We start from the raw sequence: 17,007 nt of genomic DNA, 5'->3' as shown, positions 1-17,007 counted from the left end.
GAAATTCTGACTGAGTCACAGTGGCAAGCAGAGACAGGTGTGTGGGCTTAGCAAAGGGTATTATATAAAACTGACCAATTATCCAAATATGTTGTCAGCTAAAATGTCCCTCTGCCACCAGACTAGAACATGCCTGAACTGTTGAAGACAGATTCTAAAATGTATATGAAAGATGTTGAGTGCAATGTCTCTAGATACACCAAGCCAGTCACAGTTGGGTTATGATGTGTGTGTGTGTGTGTGTGTGTGTGTGCATATTTAAGCCGTTAGACTCATTCCTCTTCAGGAGTAAAGAGAGAACAGGGCGCAGTGAGATACACATTCACGTTTTATTTAACAATTGTGACCAGACATTGACAAAAACAAGTATATAGCGAAAACTCCGCCTCATGAGACCTAGAATGTAATGATATATGTTTAAAATGAGAGTGGAGCAAGGAGAAAGTACCAGACCAGACATGGCACAGGGTAGACCTACAGAAGGTGACAGAGATAACATCTAGCTAATGGATGAGGGTTAGGCAAACAGGCAGAAGGAACAGGGGTTTCAGGTAGATGGAAAATTAAAGCAAATACAGGGCAGAGGAGAAAAGCGTCAGGAATGTCTCAGAGCACAGATGGTGTGGGGTTCCTGGGTGGGAGACCCAGCAGAGGGAAATCTGGAACGTAAACTGGGATGCAAGCCTGAGCTAGATCAGAGAGTCATAAATATAAATTGGGTTCTATCCTGAGAGCAGCAGACCTTTGAAAGTCATGTGACCGTGAGAATGGGATGTTCAAGTAAGCAGCCTCTGATAGATGCTATAACATGAGTTAGCCTGAGGAAGAACAGCTGGGAGCTATGACGCTAGTCAAGAGAGGTGACAGTCTTGTTTTGTTTTGTGTTTTGTTTTTTTGTTTGTTTGTTTGTTTGTTTGTTTTCCGAGACAGGGTTTCTCTGTGTAGCCTTGGCTGTCCTGGAACTCACTCTGTAGACCAGGCTGGCCTCAAACTCAGAAATCCGCCTGCCTCTGCCTCCCAAGTGCTGGGATTAAAGGAGTGGGCCATCACACCCCACACACACCCCCACACACCCCCACACCCCCACACCCCCACCCCCACCCCCACCCCCACCCCCACCCCCACCCCCACCCCACCCCACCCCCCACCCCCGTTTAAGAGGTGACAGTCTTGAGCGTGACAAAGCTAATTGCATTTGAAGGAAAGGAGTCATTCAATCCCTGCCATTCAGTGAAGAAAGGACAGCTGAGAATCCAGGCCAGGTCTACCTGGGGTGAGTGGGAGGACCGATGGACTGTGTTGCCTCTCATCAGTAGGCGGCAGGGAAAATCCAGAATTGACAAGAGGGCAGAATTCCAGACAGATTTGTGAGTTATTTATTAGTACAAAGTAGTAGTTAGAATTGTAAAGGTCCATCATTTACCTGAGGGAAGAAAATAGAGACAAAGAGAAAAGGGAAGGAGAAAGAGGAAGGAGCCAGATGGCTTTGGGGATACCAGATGGGCAGGTGGATCTGAGGGAGGGGTGAGGAATGGCAGGCTCAGTACTGTGACACAGAGGTCCCTATGTCCAGGGCACATTGGACTTCAGCACACCTCCAGGGAGCCAACAACCTTCCCAAACAACAAACCTGCCAGCCTGAGAACCACACCCTCATAAACCCTCACAGATGCAGGTGCTCCAGACCCCCTCCCCCAGAGCTTTATTACTCTCCCCTCCCCCCAGCCCCACCCCCCCCACACACACAAAATCCAGCAGTGCCAGGGCTGAGTGGAGATAGAATGTCCTCTCTCCTGGCTTTTCCACCCCTGCCCCCATGCTCCCTTCTACAATATTACAGCACAGATGGGGCTGGGAGCCTTTGTGGTCAGGGAAAGTCACAAGAAGTGTTTATGCACAACACTCAGGAGACTGAGGCAAGGTGATGCTCATGACAAGCCTTGTCAAAGGAAGAGAGAAAAAAAAAAAGAATAGGAAAGATGGGAGAGGGATTAGGGGGAGGGGAAAATAAGGACTCACCCAAAATGGTTTCACTAACTTTTCACCCACCTGGAGGGTGAGAGACACGGATGGGTCAGCTTGGCATGATCCTGGGTAAATCTCATAGAAATCTGTGTTTTAACATAATACAGTTGCAAACGACTGTGGGGTTGGCTTTGCAGCAACTTATATTTAAGTATCGCCTGCTCTGGGCAGGTAGGTTCGGCTGACTCAAAGACCTGCTCTTCCAAAGGCACGGATGAAACTATGTTATCTTTGAGATAGGGCAATGGAGTTCCCTGAGGATTGTATCACCAGCAGTGGGCCTTCCGGGTGAGGACAGAGTACTTGCTGCTGAGAAAGGACTGTGCTGCTTTTAAGGTGTCCTTTTACAGGGCAGGCAGGCTGAACCTAGGAGCAGATGAGGAGGTGCATTTGGAGAGGCCCAGGGCCTGGCTGGCACCATGCCTGAATGCTTTGCTAGAATTCCTAACCCCCATCACTCAAGGAGCTCTAATCTGTGTGTGTTACAGTCTTGAAAATCAGCTTCCTGATCAAATCCCTCTCGCTTTCCAAGTCAAGGAATTAGATATTTTTTTATTGATCTGAAATCACTTAACTCCTGTTGGGAAAGAGAAAGTCTATGCAAATTAAGCAAATAAATGTGATGAACAAATAAGTTACATTTTTTTTGAAACAGAAACTATTTTTGCCATTCATTGGTTATATGGGTTATTTTAGATTTTTTTCTCTTTTGTTTTTAAACTAAATTCTCTCACCTTTTTTTTTTTTGTTTGTTTGTTTGTCAACTTTCTTTTTAGGTTCCACAAACAGATTCTAAATGCTGTAAGCCGTGGTCCATCCCAGTTGCCTAATGCTTGGGGTTTGAGCACAAAAGCAGATATTCGGATGGACTTAAAGTTTCAACAAGTCACTAGTATAAACATCTTTATCTATAATACATAGAAAATTAGAGACAATTCTTAAATTTTCATATATATAAAATCTTGTAATCTTTAATCACACGCACTATAAACAATGATTTAGCCTCAGCCAAAGGTCATGTTTAATTCAGTATACTAAAAGGAATTTTCCACTGTGTGAAGAATTTCTGTGCTTAGTCTACAGAGAAAGTGAATATCTAATCTCGACTGTATGTTTCTATTCGGAAAAAATAAAACAGAGAAGTGAACAGGATTCTGTGATTGTTTGCCTATAGTTTGTGACGTTCCAACATTACGATGCTGTATGTAAAATGATTTGGTTTTATTTATCGGTCTAGATTAAATGTAGAGTTTAGGAGTTGACAGTCTGCAGCCAACTATGAAATGAGGCTTCGCTTGCTTGTTTTAATGCATACTTTTGTTGGAAACTCCTTTGATTTTTTTTTTCTAAGACTCTGTTTCCAAAGATTCACTGAGATGCTACATGTGGCAGACTGGCCTCTAAGATGACCCATGGGAGGGCAATTTAGGAAAACTGAGGCAGCAGCTTTAGAATGTCAAAGCAGCGGTGGCGCCTGGCTTCCCCAAACAAATCCGAGCTGAGGTGAAAGCAGCCAGATCACTGCAGCCACTGTGCCTATCAGCAGGTCCAGAAGGCACAAGTACTTAATATTTTGATATTCACAGCATATTCAAAGTTGTCCAGTCTAGAATATTCTACCATGCACATAATATTCAGCTTAGACTTCACTATGTCGTTCTTATTGACGTGAAAGTTTTAGTGGCTGAGACTTCTAATGAGCTGATTTTGCATGTGGCACTGCCTTAAGTCCAACCCAGTAACTCCTATCTGAGCCCCCACTCATCTCTTCTTTCCATTTTGGGATACATCTGCTTCCTACAGACTCTCTCCAACTCGGGGGCAGACTGTGTGAGGGTCAAGCAAAAAGTCGATTTGTACACAGCACAGTAATAGTTCTTACTCCTACCATCATTTGAATTTTCTTACTACTTAACCAGAATTATTAGGTATTTATACACTTAGATGCACAAAAAAATTCTGGCTTTGTTAATTGATGTTTTAGCTTTATTATTTTTTGAATAGTTTTTGCTTTGTCTTCAAGAATATATAAATATATATATTCCTGATTACACTCTTGATATGTTTTTTCTCTTCCTTTTGACATGGATGGTTAATTTTCTTTTTTTTTAATCATTGGGGTTTAGTAAAAAATATTTAAAGCTATTATATTTCAGGGGCCAGGGAAATAGTTCAGTGGTTAAGATTACTGTCTGCTCTGGCAGAGAACCCAGATTCGGTTTTCAACACCCAAATGGTGGTTACAACCACCTTCAACTCCCATTCCAGTGGATCTAGCACCTTCTTCTGGACTCTGGGGGCACAAATATATTCATACAAAAAAGGCTCATATACATAAACAAAAATAAATAAAAGTTAATTTAAAAACTATTTAATTCACTCAGAATAAGATAGTAGTTGAGCCTTACAGATTTCTGAAACAGGCTTTTTTGTTTTCTTATTTTTGTTTGGCTGGTTTGGTTTTTGACACAGCTTAGCTATTTAGCCCAAACTAGCCTTGAACTAAAAATTATTTTTCCTTAGCTTCCTGAGGCTAGAATTACAGGCATGCACCATCAAGCATAACTGTGTCATTTGTTTCTCTATAAACTTTATGTTCTGTTTTCATTCCTTATTTGAATCTAAATATGTAGAAATTTTATTCTAAAACATTTCTGTGGCTATATGTCTTGTTTGTTTGTTTGTTTTCCATTAAGTTCTAGTGTATTACATTGTAGTCACAATGAATCATTTTAAAAGGGAAAATAAAATAAAGAACAAACTAGGGTGGAGAGGAAGAAGGGGAAGGGCTGGGGGAAGGGGAAGAAGAGGAAGAAGAGGAGGAGGAGGAAGACCCAGAAGAGTAAAGACACAACCAGAAAGAGAAAAGGAAAGTAATGAAGGTAAGACGAGAATGAAGAAGAAGCAAGGGACCCATGGGCTGTACAGAGCAGAGGACTGAGTCACAGGCTCTGGCAGCAGAGTTGTACAGAGGGCACGAGATGTGCAGCCATGTTGATAGACCAGAAGATGCAGGGAGGGAAGGGCACAGAGCCACAGAAAGTTGTGGGAGCCTGGGCGAAGCCCGCTGGATCTTAGTTGTGAGGGCTGAGAAATGCCTTCCTCCTCTGTCTGTTCTGCTGCTTTAAGTGCTAGACTTAAGCATGACTCATCATTTTCTGTGCCATCCCGTCCCATGACTCTTCAGATTCTTGGTTAAATCTAATTACCTTTATATCATCCCTTAAACTGGAGGAATAGATTTCAACATAGGAAAAGCACCAGGGCCCCAACTGAACAACTTAATTCAATCACATTGAGTTCCCGTGATGGAGAAATGTGAAGAGTCACCAACCTCTAAACACCTTAACTACAGCCCACCTGTGTGCACCAGGCCCTGCCTCCCTGAGCAGCAACCATCTGTTCCTGCTTGGAAATGACTGAGTGATCATGGTAGCAACCACCCCCTAGCCAGAAGAAACTCTAATGTATCCGCCATACTTACAATATCACACTAATGAGAGAAGAGTAGAGCCTGGAGCTGACCCACTTGCCAGACGTTTCCTTCATGGAGATATTGAAAACTAAAGCTTTTCAATATCAAGGCACTCATCAAGCCCAAGGCCCTGCTACATAATAATTACCAGCCAAGACCCTGCAGCCAGGTTGCTAAGGTTTTATTCCTGCCTCCATTACTAGAGTATTCCTTTAGTCAAGTTACTTGAACTCTCTGTGCCTCCATTTACCTGATCTGTAGATGAAGACAATATTAGTATCCACCTCATCCAAATTTTTTTTGAGATTTAAATGAGCTGGTGCCTAGGCAGTGCCTGGCACACACGCACATGGTGAGAATAACTTCTAATTGATGTTGTAGGCATCCTTATGGTCACAGGTATACAAGCCTGTACAGAGTATAGGTATAGGGTGCTTGGGTTAACTCAGCCAAGTATCCCACAGACCTCTGGTTAAGTTAAAGCAGTTATCCAGAAATGCACAAAACAAATTGGAAAGCAAGACTTCAGTAGAAAAACGATGGCTAAGAATCCCGTGTGTCGAGACTCCTCAGCCAGAGAGAATATAGGCAAAAGCTGATAACAGCGATAGATTTCCCTGAAGAAAATGGGTCAGAGACATGGGCTATTTGTTTCTAAAGATATTCACTTTATACAATCATAAGTGGGCTATGTCTATAGTCCTGAGTGGGGTATTATTTTGGTCACTGGAGATGTGTAGAAACCATGCAGATGTAGACCCTGCCTGGACATTGTCTGAGAATTCATATGAATGCCACTGCAAGCTAAGAAGGAAAAAAGTGAAGGTGGTCAATGAGGGCGATGGCAGGAGACCTTCAGATCTGGCGGTCAGAGAGATAGCCTTTGAGAAGGTGTTTATGGGAAGAATAAAGGGCCAAACCTCACGAAATAACCTGGAACTGTGATCTTGAAATTACTAACCAATTAGTGGAGCAGGGGAGGGAGGGGAGCTCTTGAAGTTGGGAAATACATTGGGCAGATTAGAAATTAGTGTGGCGATTTTACCTCATGGGAAGCTGAGGATTTGGGTTTAAGTCTGTGGATAAGCAACGCTGCAAAGATTTCACCACTGAATTAAGCCTATCCTAATTATGAATAGTTCTGCACTTGAGTGAGGATCAGGATTTGACCTAATTAGAAGGCAAGATGGCAGAAAGTGACAGGGTGTGCTGGGACACTCTTAGACTCTCAGCACTTTTGGTTTTGTGGACCCCTAACCCCTGGCCCCCAACCCTCACAAAGAAAAAAAAACCCTAGAGCGGTGGGCACTCCAGTTCCGGGTCAGGTCTTCTCCCACTGGTCGGGCTTCTCCTCACCATGGCGAGCGGTAGCGGCCTCGGCCAACCTAACGCCGTGAGAGAGACCATGGACATTCTGCTTGAGATTTCAAGAATTTTGAATACCGGTTTAGATATGGAAACACTGTCTATTTGTGTACGACTTTGTGAACAAGGAATCAACCCAGAAGCCTTATCATCTGTTATTAAGGAGCTTCGCACTAAAGGCTGCTGAGAACACAAGCTGACTTCAGAGAATTCCAGATGAGATATGTCAATCTTGGCAAGAAAATATGAAAATTCCATCGTAGTCAAGATATAAAACGACAATGCAGCATGCTGTGTAGAAAATGTTTTCTTTTAAAAAGAATTGTAAAAACTACAGCTGAGCAAGTCAATGGGAAGTGGCTTGAGAGGGAACTATCACGTGTGTTTACGTCATGTCTTGTTGCTAATGCTGGCGCTTCTCTGTGTGTTCCTTATTTATAGCTCTGCTAGCTGTGAGTCTCTTGACAGCATCTAGCAGGCATGAACAGCTGCTGGGCCTGGTGGAAGTTAGTGGGTCATATCAGAGTTGATGCATAGTAATTATGACTTGTTGACATTTCCATTATGAACCTTAATTTTGAATTGTTTAAACATAAAAACCGTGGCTGTATATTCCATTGAGCTGCAAGTTGATGGGACTTGAGCTGCCATATGTGAATTTTGCTTTTCTTGTTTCACATCTCAAAAATAGGATCAAAGACATGGCCTTTAATCATCTCCTTAACAGAATATTTAGGTTTTTACACAGTTTTTTTTTTTTTTTGGCAGTTAAAGGTGATTTAATTTAGTTTTTTACACAGTTTTTTGGCAGTTAAAGGTGATTTAGTGGCATAGCCCGGGCTCATTTTCCCCCATGCAGTCAGCCCTGTTTTCCCAGGCTCCAATTTTATAGGATCCTTTTCACAAACACACAAAATGAATTTAAATATAAGCATATGCTGTGCTTATACAGTGAAGACCAAGACACCATACTAATAAAAATGAGAGATTAATATGTAGCTGAATTTTAGTGTTGAGGCTCACATAGCTAATTAGAGAAAGAGGCCCGTGGGGATGAGAATGTGTTGAGAGAAAAAAAAAATAAAGATTATGAATAAATTTTAAGTCTCTTTTCCACATTAAAAAAAGAAAGAAAGAAAGAAAAGAAAAAAAACCCTAAAATTTCTATCTTGTGGCTCCTCTGGTAACAAAGTAAATCCAAGAAGGTCTATGTCTTTCCGGCATTAAAAGATCAGAAAACATTTTCAAGGACCCTAAAAGTGAGCATGTCATTGCTGTGGAAGACTATGAGGAACAGAAGTGGGGGGACCTGGAAAGAAGGGTGGGGGGACTCAACTGCTGGTGAAATCCTCTCATGAAAACAGACAGGTGGCCCTCAAACCAGCACTCTGGAGCTTCAGGAAGTATCCTAGTCTCCAGTCAGATTCACAAACCTACAGACTCTTGTTCATTCCAGTTTGATTATGGAATTATTCCAGAAAATAGTCTGGAAACCCAAAAATAATGTCACTGTGTTTCCAGTCTCTGCATCTCTTGAAGAACACTCACTGAGATCTAAGGTATTTGTCTTAGTTAGGGTTTTACTGCTGGGAATAGACACCATGACCAAGGCAAGTTTTATAAAGGACAACATTTAATTGGGGCTGGCTTACAGGTTCAGAGGTTCAGTCCATTATCATCAAGGTGGGAACGTGGTAGCATCCAGGCAGGCGTGGTGCAGACAGAGCTGAGAGTTCTACATCTTCATCTGATGGCTGCTAGTGGAAGACTGGCTTCCAGGCAGCTAGGGTGAGGGTCTTAAGACCACGCCCACAATGACAGACCCACTCCAACAAGACCACACCTTCTAAGAGTGCCACTTCCTGGCCAAGCATATACAAACTATCACAGTATTGTTCATAGTAAAACTCCTAACCCCACCTGCTTCCTCCTAAGTCCCATCCCTGCAGTTGCCCGTTCTCAAAGTCTCACCAATCCATCGTATCTTGCTTGACTCTCCAGTTTTCTTGAGGTTCCTCTTCACTCATGCCCCAGATTGCTCCCACAAAGAAAGTTGTAGTCAGCAATCCAGGAGGACCAATGACCTCCCTGTCATGGACCCTGTCATGACAACAGGAGAGTAGCTGAGGACATGAGCAGCCCCTTAGTCTGCCCTGTCACAACTGCAAACTCTAAGATTTTAAAAGAAGAGCCTGTTCCTACTACAGAAATTCATAACTGGTCAAGAGCTGAAAGGAAGTCGCTGTTGAATACTCAGCCCTGAATGAGAGGCCTCCATCATGCCCTTCAAGGTTTAAAACACCAGGGAAGGTTTAAAACATGGTGGGAAAATTGAAAGAGCTGAAGAAAGTGCGGACATGGCTGTCTCACTGAGAAGCACCACAGTTGCTCTGATAATCTGCACAAAAGATTGGGCCGTCAGCCTTCCATCATGGAGGGCGTGGAGTTCCCAAGGCCTGGTCCTTCCCTGAGGATCTATAGACAGTTGATGGTTTCTGAGGAGGGTGAAAGATTTTCTTTAATGGTGTAGCCACTGGTAATTGCCTATGCTTCTGTAATGTAGCCCCTCATTCATGTTCCTGTAACTAACTCTAGTTAAACTCAGTCAGAGAGAGGAGAGGAGGGAGATCCAGAGAGAGTCGTTTGCAGCACGGTACAATAAGAAACAACCTTTGCTATGCTGGGAGGTGTGAGGAGCTGATAGAGGCACGACTGTAGGTGAGATAGTGGAGGAACCCTGCACACACACGCAGGAGTGACTAGATCTTACCCTAGAGTGGAGGAGAGGGGGCCATTCTGCCCAGCTCTTTATATGGAGAACCACTCTGCTCCTCAGGTAGGTGATGCCTGGCAGGGGGATGAGAGAGAATTCTCCAACCGGTTGGTCAGCTGCAGAACTGAAGGTTCCATTCTTGCAGATGAACTAGAACTGAGAAACCCCACAATCTATTACATATTATAAGGTATGTCTGAAAGCTATGGGAGTATTGTTTAAAAGAAAGCAATACCTCAGACAGTTGCCTCAAGAAGCCTGTGTCATGGCCATGTTTCCGCCTACACTGTCACATAGAGACAAATGTTAAATGTTTGGACAGGTGCTGATTGCAGACTCTGGTGGGTGGGCCTAGGCTGAGGTCTCCAGACTACCAAACTCTCTTCACAGTGAGGGTAACTTTCCCATCAGGACGGAAAGCACGACTCAGCTACACTAGCAGTAGAGGGCCTCAAGAACCTCCAAGTTCAAGCTGTAGTTGCAGGTTTCACGTGACAGGAATGAGCCACTGTTGTTACGATCTTGAACCAAGAGCCTGGGGCTCGGGCAGGGCGCTGCGTGGCACAGCCTTCCAAAGCAGCTAGTGTCTTAGATGTATACATTACTGACCATCAGGGAAGCACCGCTATGCTGCCTGCTTGAAACAAGCATTGAGATCGCTTGGCTTTGAAATTATCCACACATCTCAGCAGGGTCGTGTGCTGTGTCCTCTTATGAGCTGTACTCCGGCAGTGGCAAATCTGAGCCAATCCAGTCAGTGACTGGGAGTTTCCAAGCTCAGAGCCTCTGGTTTCGAAAACTCATCAGATAAAAGGGGGGATGCATTGTCCTGGCATGGTTTTTATTAATTTATTTATTTACTTTACATCCCAACCCAAACACAGTTTCCCCTCCTCTCTCCTTCTCTCCTCCCAGTCCCTCTCCCTCTCCCTCTCTCTCTCCCTCTCTCCCTCTCTTCCCTCTCCCTCTCTCTCTCTGTCTCTTCTCTCTCTCTCTCTCTTTCTCTCTCTCTCTCTCTCTCTCTCTCTCTCTCTCTCTCTCTCTCACACACACACACACACACACACACAAGTTCCATCTCATGTTCCACCTATTCTGCCGTGTGCAGAACCCCAGTTCCATCCACCTGGAGGGAAAGGCAGCAGAACAAAAATTACCCAGCAGTTCTGAGAATGTCTGCCTGAAGCACCCTGTCCAGATAGCCTGACTGTTCCTGGTGTCACTGCCAGAGGCATCAAAGGCTTACTTATTTGGCCTGAGCCTGCCTGTCCTGAGCCTCCTCTGGAAGCAGGCTGGATAGCAGACCCTCCTGACCTCACAGGGGAGGCAAGGCAGTTTCAGGAAGCATGCCTAGCCATCTACAGTGTTCTCTTGCCACAATGCAAATGGGGCTTTTTCTTAGTGCATTACCATCCCCAAGGAGTTTATGCTAATACCATTGATAAGCTGATGATTAATTAAGTGGCATCTCTGGTCCAGGTCCAGAGACTGTTCTCTAGGTCCCTGTATTCTACTGGCATGCGCTCTTAGAACTCAGAAAGCCAACTTAAACTGTCGAGATCCAAGAAAGGGTTTTGCTTCCTTTCCCTAAACCCAGTGCTGTCACCCTACTCCCGGCGTCTCATCTCAGCCATTGATACTGCCTGACTCAGCTGTTCTTGCCTAAGTCCTCTCATCTACTCTTTACCTCATTCTTATCTAATCTGTCAACTGATCCAGTTGGATATGTTCCCAAATTTCATACAAAAGCTATACTCTTCTCTTTGTTCTTATCTCTGTTTACTACTTCGCACCCTAGTCTAAGTTAGTGTAACCTCTAGGCTGGGGTGTACAGAAATGGCTTCATAATTCTTTCTCTATACAATAGAATAATAAAAATTTTTGTTTTGAAATTGATTGTATTTATGTGTATGAATATATCTCTGTGTGTCATGTATGTGTCATATATGTGTCATGTATGTGTCATATACGTGTTATATATGTGTCACATATGTATGGAGCCCACAGAGGCCAGAAGAAAACACCAGATCTCCTGGTGCTCCCCTAGAGTTAAAAGTGGCTGGGAGCCTCCTCATGTAGGGCCCACAAATGGGTCTTCTAAAAGTGTAACAAGCATGATTGATCTCTAAGCCTATTCTCCTGCTTCATTTTTTTAAAGACAGCTTCTCCAGTATCCCAGCTAACCTTGAATTCACCATGTAGTAGAGATTGACCTTGAACTCCTGATTTTCTTGCCTCCACCTCCCGAGTGCTGGGATTACAGGAGTCTGTCACCATACCCGGTTTACAGAGTGCTAGGAGACCAAATGCTATGCTTCATGCATGTCAGGTGAGGACTCTGTGAATTCAGTCCTAGCCCCAGCCCAAGAATGGCTGGATTCAAGCACACCATGTTTTATCCTACATGGAAACTTTCTGGGGCTTTCTTTCCCACCTAGTTCTGAACCTTTGTCTCACCTGTGCATCTCTGTCTCAGTCTCACCCCTGTATCTCTGTCTCACTTCTGTATCTCTGTCTCACCCTGTATCTCTGTCTCACCCCTGCATCTCTGTCTCACCCCTGCATCTCTGTCTCACCCCTGCATCATTCTCACCCCTGCATCTCTGCCTCACCCCTGCATCTGTCTTACTCCTACATCTCTGCCTCACCCCTGCATCTCTGTCTTACTCCTGCATCTCTGTCTTACTCCTGCATCTCTGTCTTACCCCTGCATCTCTGCCTCACCCCTGCATCTCTGTCTTACTCCTGAATCTCTGTTTCACCCCTGCATCTCTGTCTTACTCCTGCATCTCTGCCTCATCCCTGCATCTCTGTCTCACCCCTGAATTTCTGCCTCACCCCTGCATCTCTGCCTCACCCCTGCTCTCCTCAGGTACCCTGTGCTTCTTTGGCTTTAACATGCCAAGTTCACATCTTCTTTGGAGGCCACTATACTTTCTCTTTTCTCACACATTCTCTTGGTAAGCGTCTCCTTTGTGACTGCTCAGACAAGACATAGTCCAGCCCTCAGTACCTCAAAGTTAAACTTAAACACTTAATGTGTCTCCATCCCCACCTTCCACAGAACTGTCCAGTTCCTGAGGTTACACCATTTCTTAGGTTTCAAATCTCTGACAGGCAAGGAGCACTGAGCAGAAGATTCCAGCAACCACTGAGGCAGGAGACAGAGGTGTGTACCTAGGGTGTAGTCAGAATGATGAGCTTGGTTGTGGAAGGCTGGATTGGAACCTGGCCCCAGTCATGGAGCACCTTCTCTGCTCTGCTCAAGACAAAAGGAAAGCAATGCAGCCCTTAAGTATCCAACAGGTGTCACATCACAGCCCTATTTGCTGTGTGTGTGTGTGTGTGTGTGTGTGTGTGTGTGTACATGTGTGTGTACATGTGTGTATGTGCGAGCATGTGCATGTGTGTGTGCCCACGTGTGTGCTTGTGTGTGCACGTGTGTGTGTGTGTGTGTGATGCGCACGTGCATGAGTGTGTGCATGCTCGCATGTGTATGTGCGTGTGTGTGTGTGTGTCTGTGTCTGTGTCTGTGTGTGTGTGTGTGTGTGTGTGTGTGTCTCTGTCTCTGTCTCTGTCTGTCTGTGTGTTAGTCAGCTGCTGGGCTCTACAGTGGGGCTCCTCTCTTTCAAAAAGCCAACATCACACCCAATAGGACATCTACTTCCACCATGCTCAATAGCAGCCTTGGGGATCCTGCAATGCAGCCCATCACCCACTGCTCAAATCCAGATGACTTCCCTCCCTATAAGGGGAGCCTCAGGACACCTCTCTTGATGCTCCAAGACCTTCAGAAACTGGCACAACTGTCCTTGGCCTCACTCCCCACCAGGATTCTACTATATCTCAGGAAAAGTTGAAGCTGCAGGCTCCAAGGCACCCTGCTCTTTGAGCAACTCACTCAAGATCTTGATATCTCATTTATAAAGTAATGGCAGTGGTTGTAGTGGCAGTGAGTGTGAGGAGGGTGGTGATGGTGGTGGTGATGGTGGTGATGATGATGGTACTGGTGATGATGGTGACTACAATGCTCTCCTGAGATGCTCCAGAATTCCCAGTCCATGAGAACAGCCTCTAGCCCACAGCAAACCTTCGTGAATATTAGTGGTTGCGAGTAAATTTGTACCTAGGGTATTGCTGAGCATGAGAATCCTAAAATAATTTGATTTCTTAAATCCTCAAATTTGGGGCGGTGTAGACAAGTAGCAGAGCAGAGACTAAGAACAGACAATGCACGTGCTGGTTGTTATAATCGAACATTAAAGACAAAGTTGGAGGCTGGAGAGATGGCTCAGTAGCTAAGAACACTGGTGCTCTTCCAGAGGACCCAGATTGGATTCCCATCATCCACATATTTGCTCACAACCATCTGTAACTCCAGCTCCAAGAAATCTAATACCCTCTCTGGCCTCCGTGAATACCAGCCACACCTGTGGAGCACAGATATGCACACACATAAAATGAAGTAATAAAAGATCAAACATGCATTTGCAGTCTTTCATCACATTCATGAGAGAATCTCCCTTTGCTTAATTGTATTTAATTATACAAGAAAAATGGGAGACGGAATGTCTTGCTAGGGTGGACAGCAAGATCCTGCCTTACAGGCTGGTTCATATTTATGGTGTAATCTTAGTCATGAACTTGAAACTCACTTTTCATAGATGAGCCCCCGAGTCTAAACCCAACATGAGGAAACCAGTTTTAGACTTCAAAAAGCCACGTGGATTCTTGACTCATTTGTGCCAGAAAGAGAAGCAGGTGCTGCTGCCAAGCCTTTGTGGGCCAGGCAAGCAGGGCTGACTATAAATCACCAGTGTTGGGCTGTGCCGCCGGCTTTGGCTCTCCAGGGACTGTAGGTGCTCTGCTCTATCTGAGATAGAGGAGCAGATACACTTGTCAGTAGGGCATTTATTTCAAATCTGTGCTTCATTGACACCATGCCTTCCGTTTCCGATTCTGACCCGCTGATTTTTTTTGTGAATGGAAGAAAGGTAAGTTTCTGGCATGACTAATGTGGCTTTCCATTCACAGAGGCTTCACACGGGCTTATTGTTCTGCACTGAGGTGCATCTCCTAGTTTTTACCAGTGACACAAATTTAAATATGGGTTGTTTCTCCATTTTTGGCATCAAAGATGAAAACGTGGGATGTCCGCTCGCTTTTCATTCTCTCACTGGAGACAGTAGGAAGAAGAACATGTTATTTGGTGTGTAGTGGCAAGCGTAAATTCTGACAGGGCAGCATGCTGCAGGGGTGAGCGGCTGACAGAATTTCCTTCTGTGTTTGTTGGAAATGAGCCCCACCTTGGTTCACCAATGCCCCTTTAACAGGAGAGAGAGACAGGACACCAAGGAAAACAACCACAAATGACTCTCAATTGATAGCAATCCCCCAGCCTAACCCATCACCCTGAAGGCAGAAGCTCCTCCAGGCAGGAGAGGCAGTAGACAGCCATTCTCTGCAGATGACTGGGCCAGAAGAGGTTCTCAACCTTTTTCTTCAGGAGCAAAACAAGTTCATGGGAAGTTCTAAGAGCTTTATAGTCAGAATTCATATTTTCTTGTGTGTGACACTTAGCAAAAAAAGAAAAAAGAAAAAAAACCGTAAAAGCTATTTTAGTAATTTGCCATGGTTCTTATTTCCCATGGTTATGCTATATCGCTAAGACTTTTTTTTTTAATGGAAAAAAAAAACCAAAGCTTTAATAAAGGCAAAATTTTATAGCAATTTTTCCAGTCAAGGAAGGTCATTTCTGAGAACACTGTGAATGTGTAAATACTGAACGGGTGACAGAGATGGACAGACAGATGGAAGAAAGGAAGGAAGGACAGAAAGAAAGGCAGGTATAGCAATCTGGAGTACCTGAAAGAGCATCGGACGTCGGGAGAGCAATTGCTAAATGTCCATCTAGGGATTTAAGTGCTGAGGACGAGTCTGTGTGGGGAAACATCCTTTGCTGATTTGTCCTTTAATATCATTTAATATTTTAATGTTAAGATGCTCACATACACTCTCCCAAGCGCTACTCTCCAGTCTTTTGATGTGTAGGTGCTTTTAGACCCTTTTATCTTATTTATTTCAAGGACAAATTATAAAAATGTCAAAAGGGGCCAATCTACACAAGCCTGAAGACGGTGTGGTAGCCACGACTGGCTCTTTTGTTTAGACCCATGGGCTCAGTTTAACTGAGGCACAGTGTCCATTAGGGCCCATCGCCCCACAGACTCCCCAAAGTGCTGCTTCTGTTTCGTGTGTTGGGACTCTTTGTCTTTTTTGTGCCTCTCAAACATGTATCTTTCGCACTGACTTTTTCATGTGCCCACTTAGAAATGCAGGTGTCTCCTTGAGACAGATGTGGTATTGGTGTGCCTGCACATCTGGATTCTGGATTTGAGAGCAGTGGTATAAGGTGCAAACCCCTTTTGTTTGTTTTGTTTCTGTGACTCTGCACTGATCTTGGGGCTCTCCTCTGTGAAAAAGTTACCTCATCAGTGCTTGGCTTTGCAGGGTGTGTTGATCCTTCATGGGCTTATCCCAGTGATGGGGACACAGGCAGCTTCCAATTCTCCCAAGTCCTCCCTCCAGAAAACACAGCATGAGCATCCTTCCATCTGACTCCTCACTGGAGCTGGTGAGAGGCTCTGAGATCATAGCAGGGCTGTTCCATAGGTCCTGCCTGGTGGTTTCCCAAAGTACAGTAGAAACTGCATTCCCCACAGCTGGTAGAACGCCAAATGCTTTTCTCTGTAAAACTATCTGACTACCCATATCTGGTATCCAGGTGCTTATTACAGTCTGACCCCTTACGCTTTGCTACTCTCCTGACGTTGTCTCTATGCTGTGTGCACTTTCTCCTTGGTGATTAGAGTGGCCTTGCTCCCCCTTTATGTGTTCAGTAAGAAGAGATTTGTTTTTCATACAGTTCCTGAGATCTTTTTCACACAGCTGGGAATGCTGGCTGCTCAGCACTGGCTCTGTAGTTGGCAGAATTTAACCTCTACACTTCCAACCTCACCCTTCTTTTGGAACCTGACATTCTCTGCGCTCTTTGGACCTGAGACATACCGTGACTCAGGACAGCAGTGAACCCACGTGGCAATAGCAGGCCTGTGGACAGGAGGACTGAAAGTACAGTATTTACCAGGAAGGATGCTATAGCCAGAAATCCAAGCCTTGAGTGTCACCAGGCCTTGATCCCAGGACAAGGGCAATAGGCATTATCATCCCCTGCAGCTATCTTATTCCCTGCTTGTAAACCATCTCCATGTTCTTGCAGCTGCAGTGTTAAAGAACATGAGACTTGGATTCTCTGCCTCTGTAGTACCTCTTCTCATAGCATCTTCTCTGGCTAATTTATTTCTACAAC

General features: G+C 44.6%; 2 protein-coding genes and 1 pseudogene across 5 annotated transcripts in view; all 3 read left to right on the top strand.

Moving 5' to 3' along the window:
• Nucleotides 1-3,177, top strand: part of LOC117706200 (aldehyde oxidase 3) — an 80,811-nt gene extending 77,634 nt beyond the window's left edge. For both annotated transcript variants that reach the window (XM_034499068.2, XM_076931884.1), the window contains one exon: nucleotides 2,802-3,177. In XM_034499068.2, the coding sequence (XP_034354959.1) occupies nucleotides 2,802-2,855 (54 nt within the window). In that variant the 3' untranslated portion in view covers nucleotides 2,856-3,177. The remainder of the gene's footprint in view (nucleotides 1-2,801) is intronic.
• A 3,548-nt stretch (nucleotides 3,178-6,725) lies between these two features.
• Nucleotides 6,726-7,162, top strand: LOC117705707 (mitotic-spindle organizing protein 1 pseudogene; annotated as a pseudogene).
• Nucleotides 7,163-14,485: 7,323 nt separating this feature from the next.
• LOC117705354 (aldehyde oxidase 4) overlaps nucleotides 14,486-17,007 on the top strand; it is a 63,212-nt gene continuing 60,690 nt past the window's right edge. For all 3 annotated transcript variants that reach the window (XM_076931882.1, XM_076931881.1, XM_034497937.2), the window contains exon 1: nucleotides 14,486-14,632. In XM_076931882.1, coding sequence (XP_076787997.1) covers nucleotides 14,579-14,632 — 54 coding nt within the window. In that variant the 5' untranslated portion in view covers nucleotides 14,486-14,578. The remainder of the gene's footprint in view (nucleotides 14,633-17,007) is intronic.

The sequence above is a fragment of the Arvicanthis niloticus genome, chromosome 3 (genome assembly GCF_011762505.2).
Source record: "Arvicanthis niloticus isolate mArvNil1 chromosome 3, mArvNil1.pat.X, whole genome shotgun sequence".
Lineage (NCBI taxonomy): Eukaryota > Metazoa > Chordata > Mammalia > Rodentia > Muridae > Arvicanthis > Arvicanthis niloticus.
This window is presented reverse-complemented; position numbering and strand designations above follow the sequence as displayed.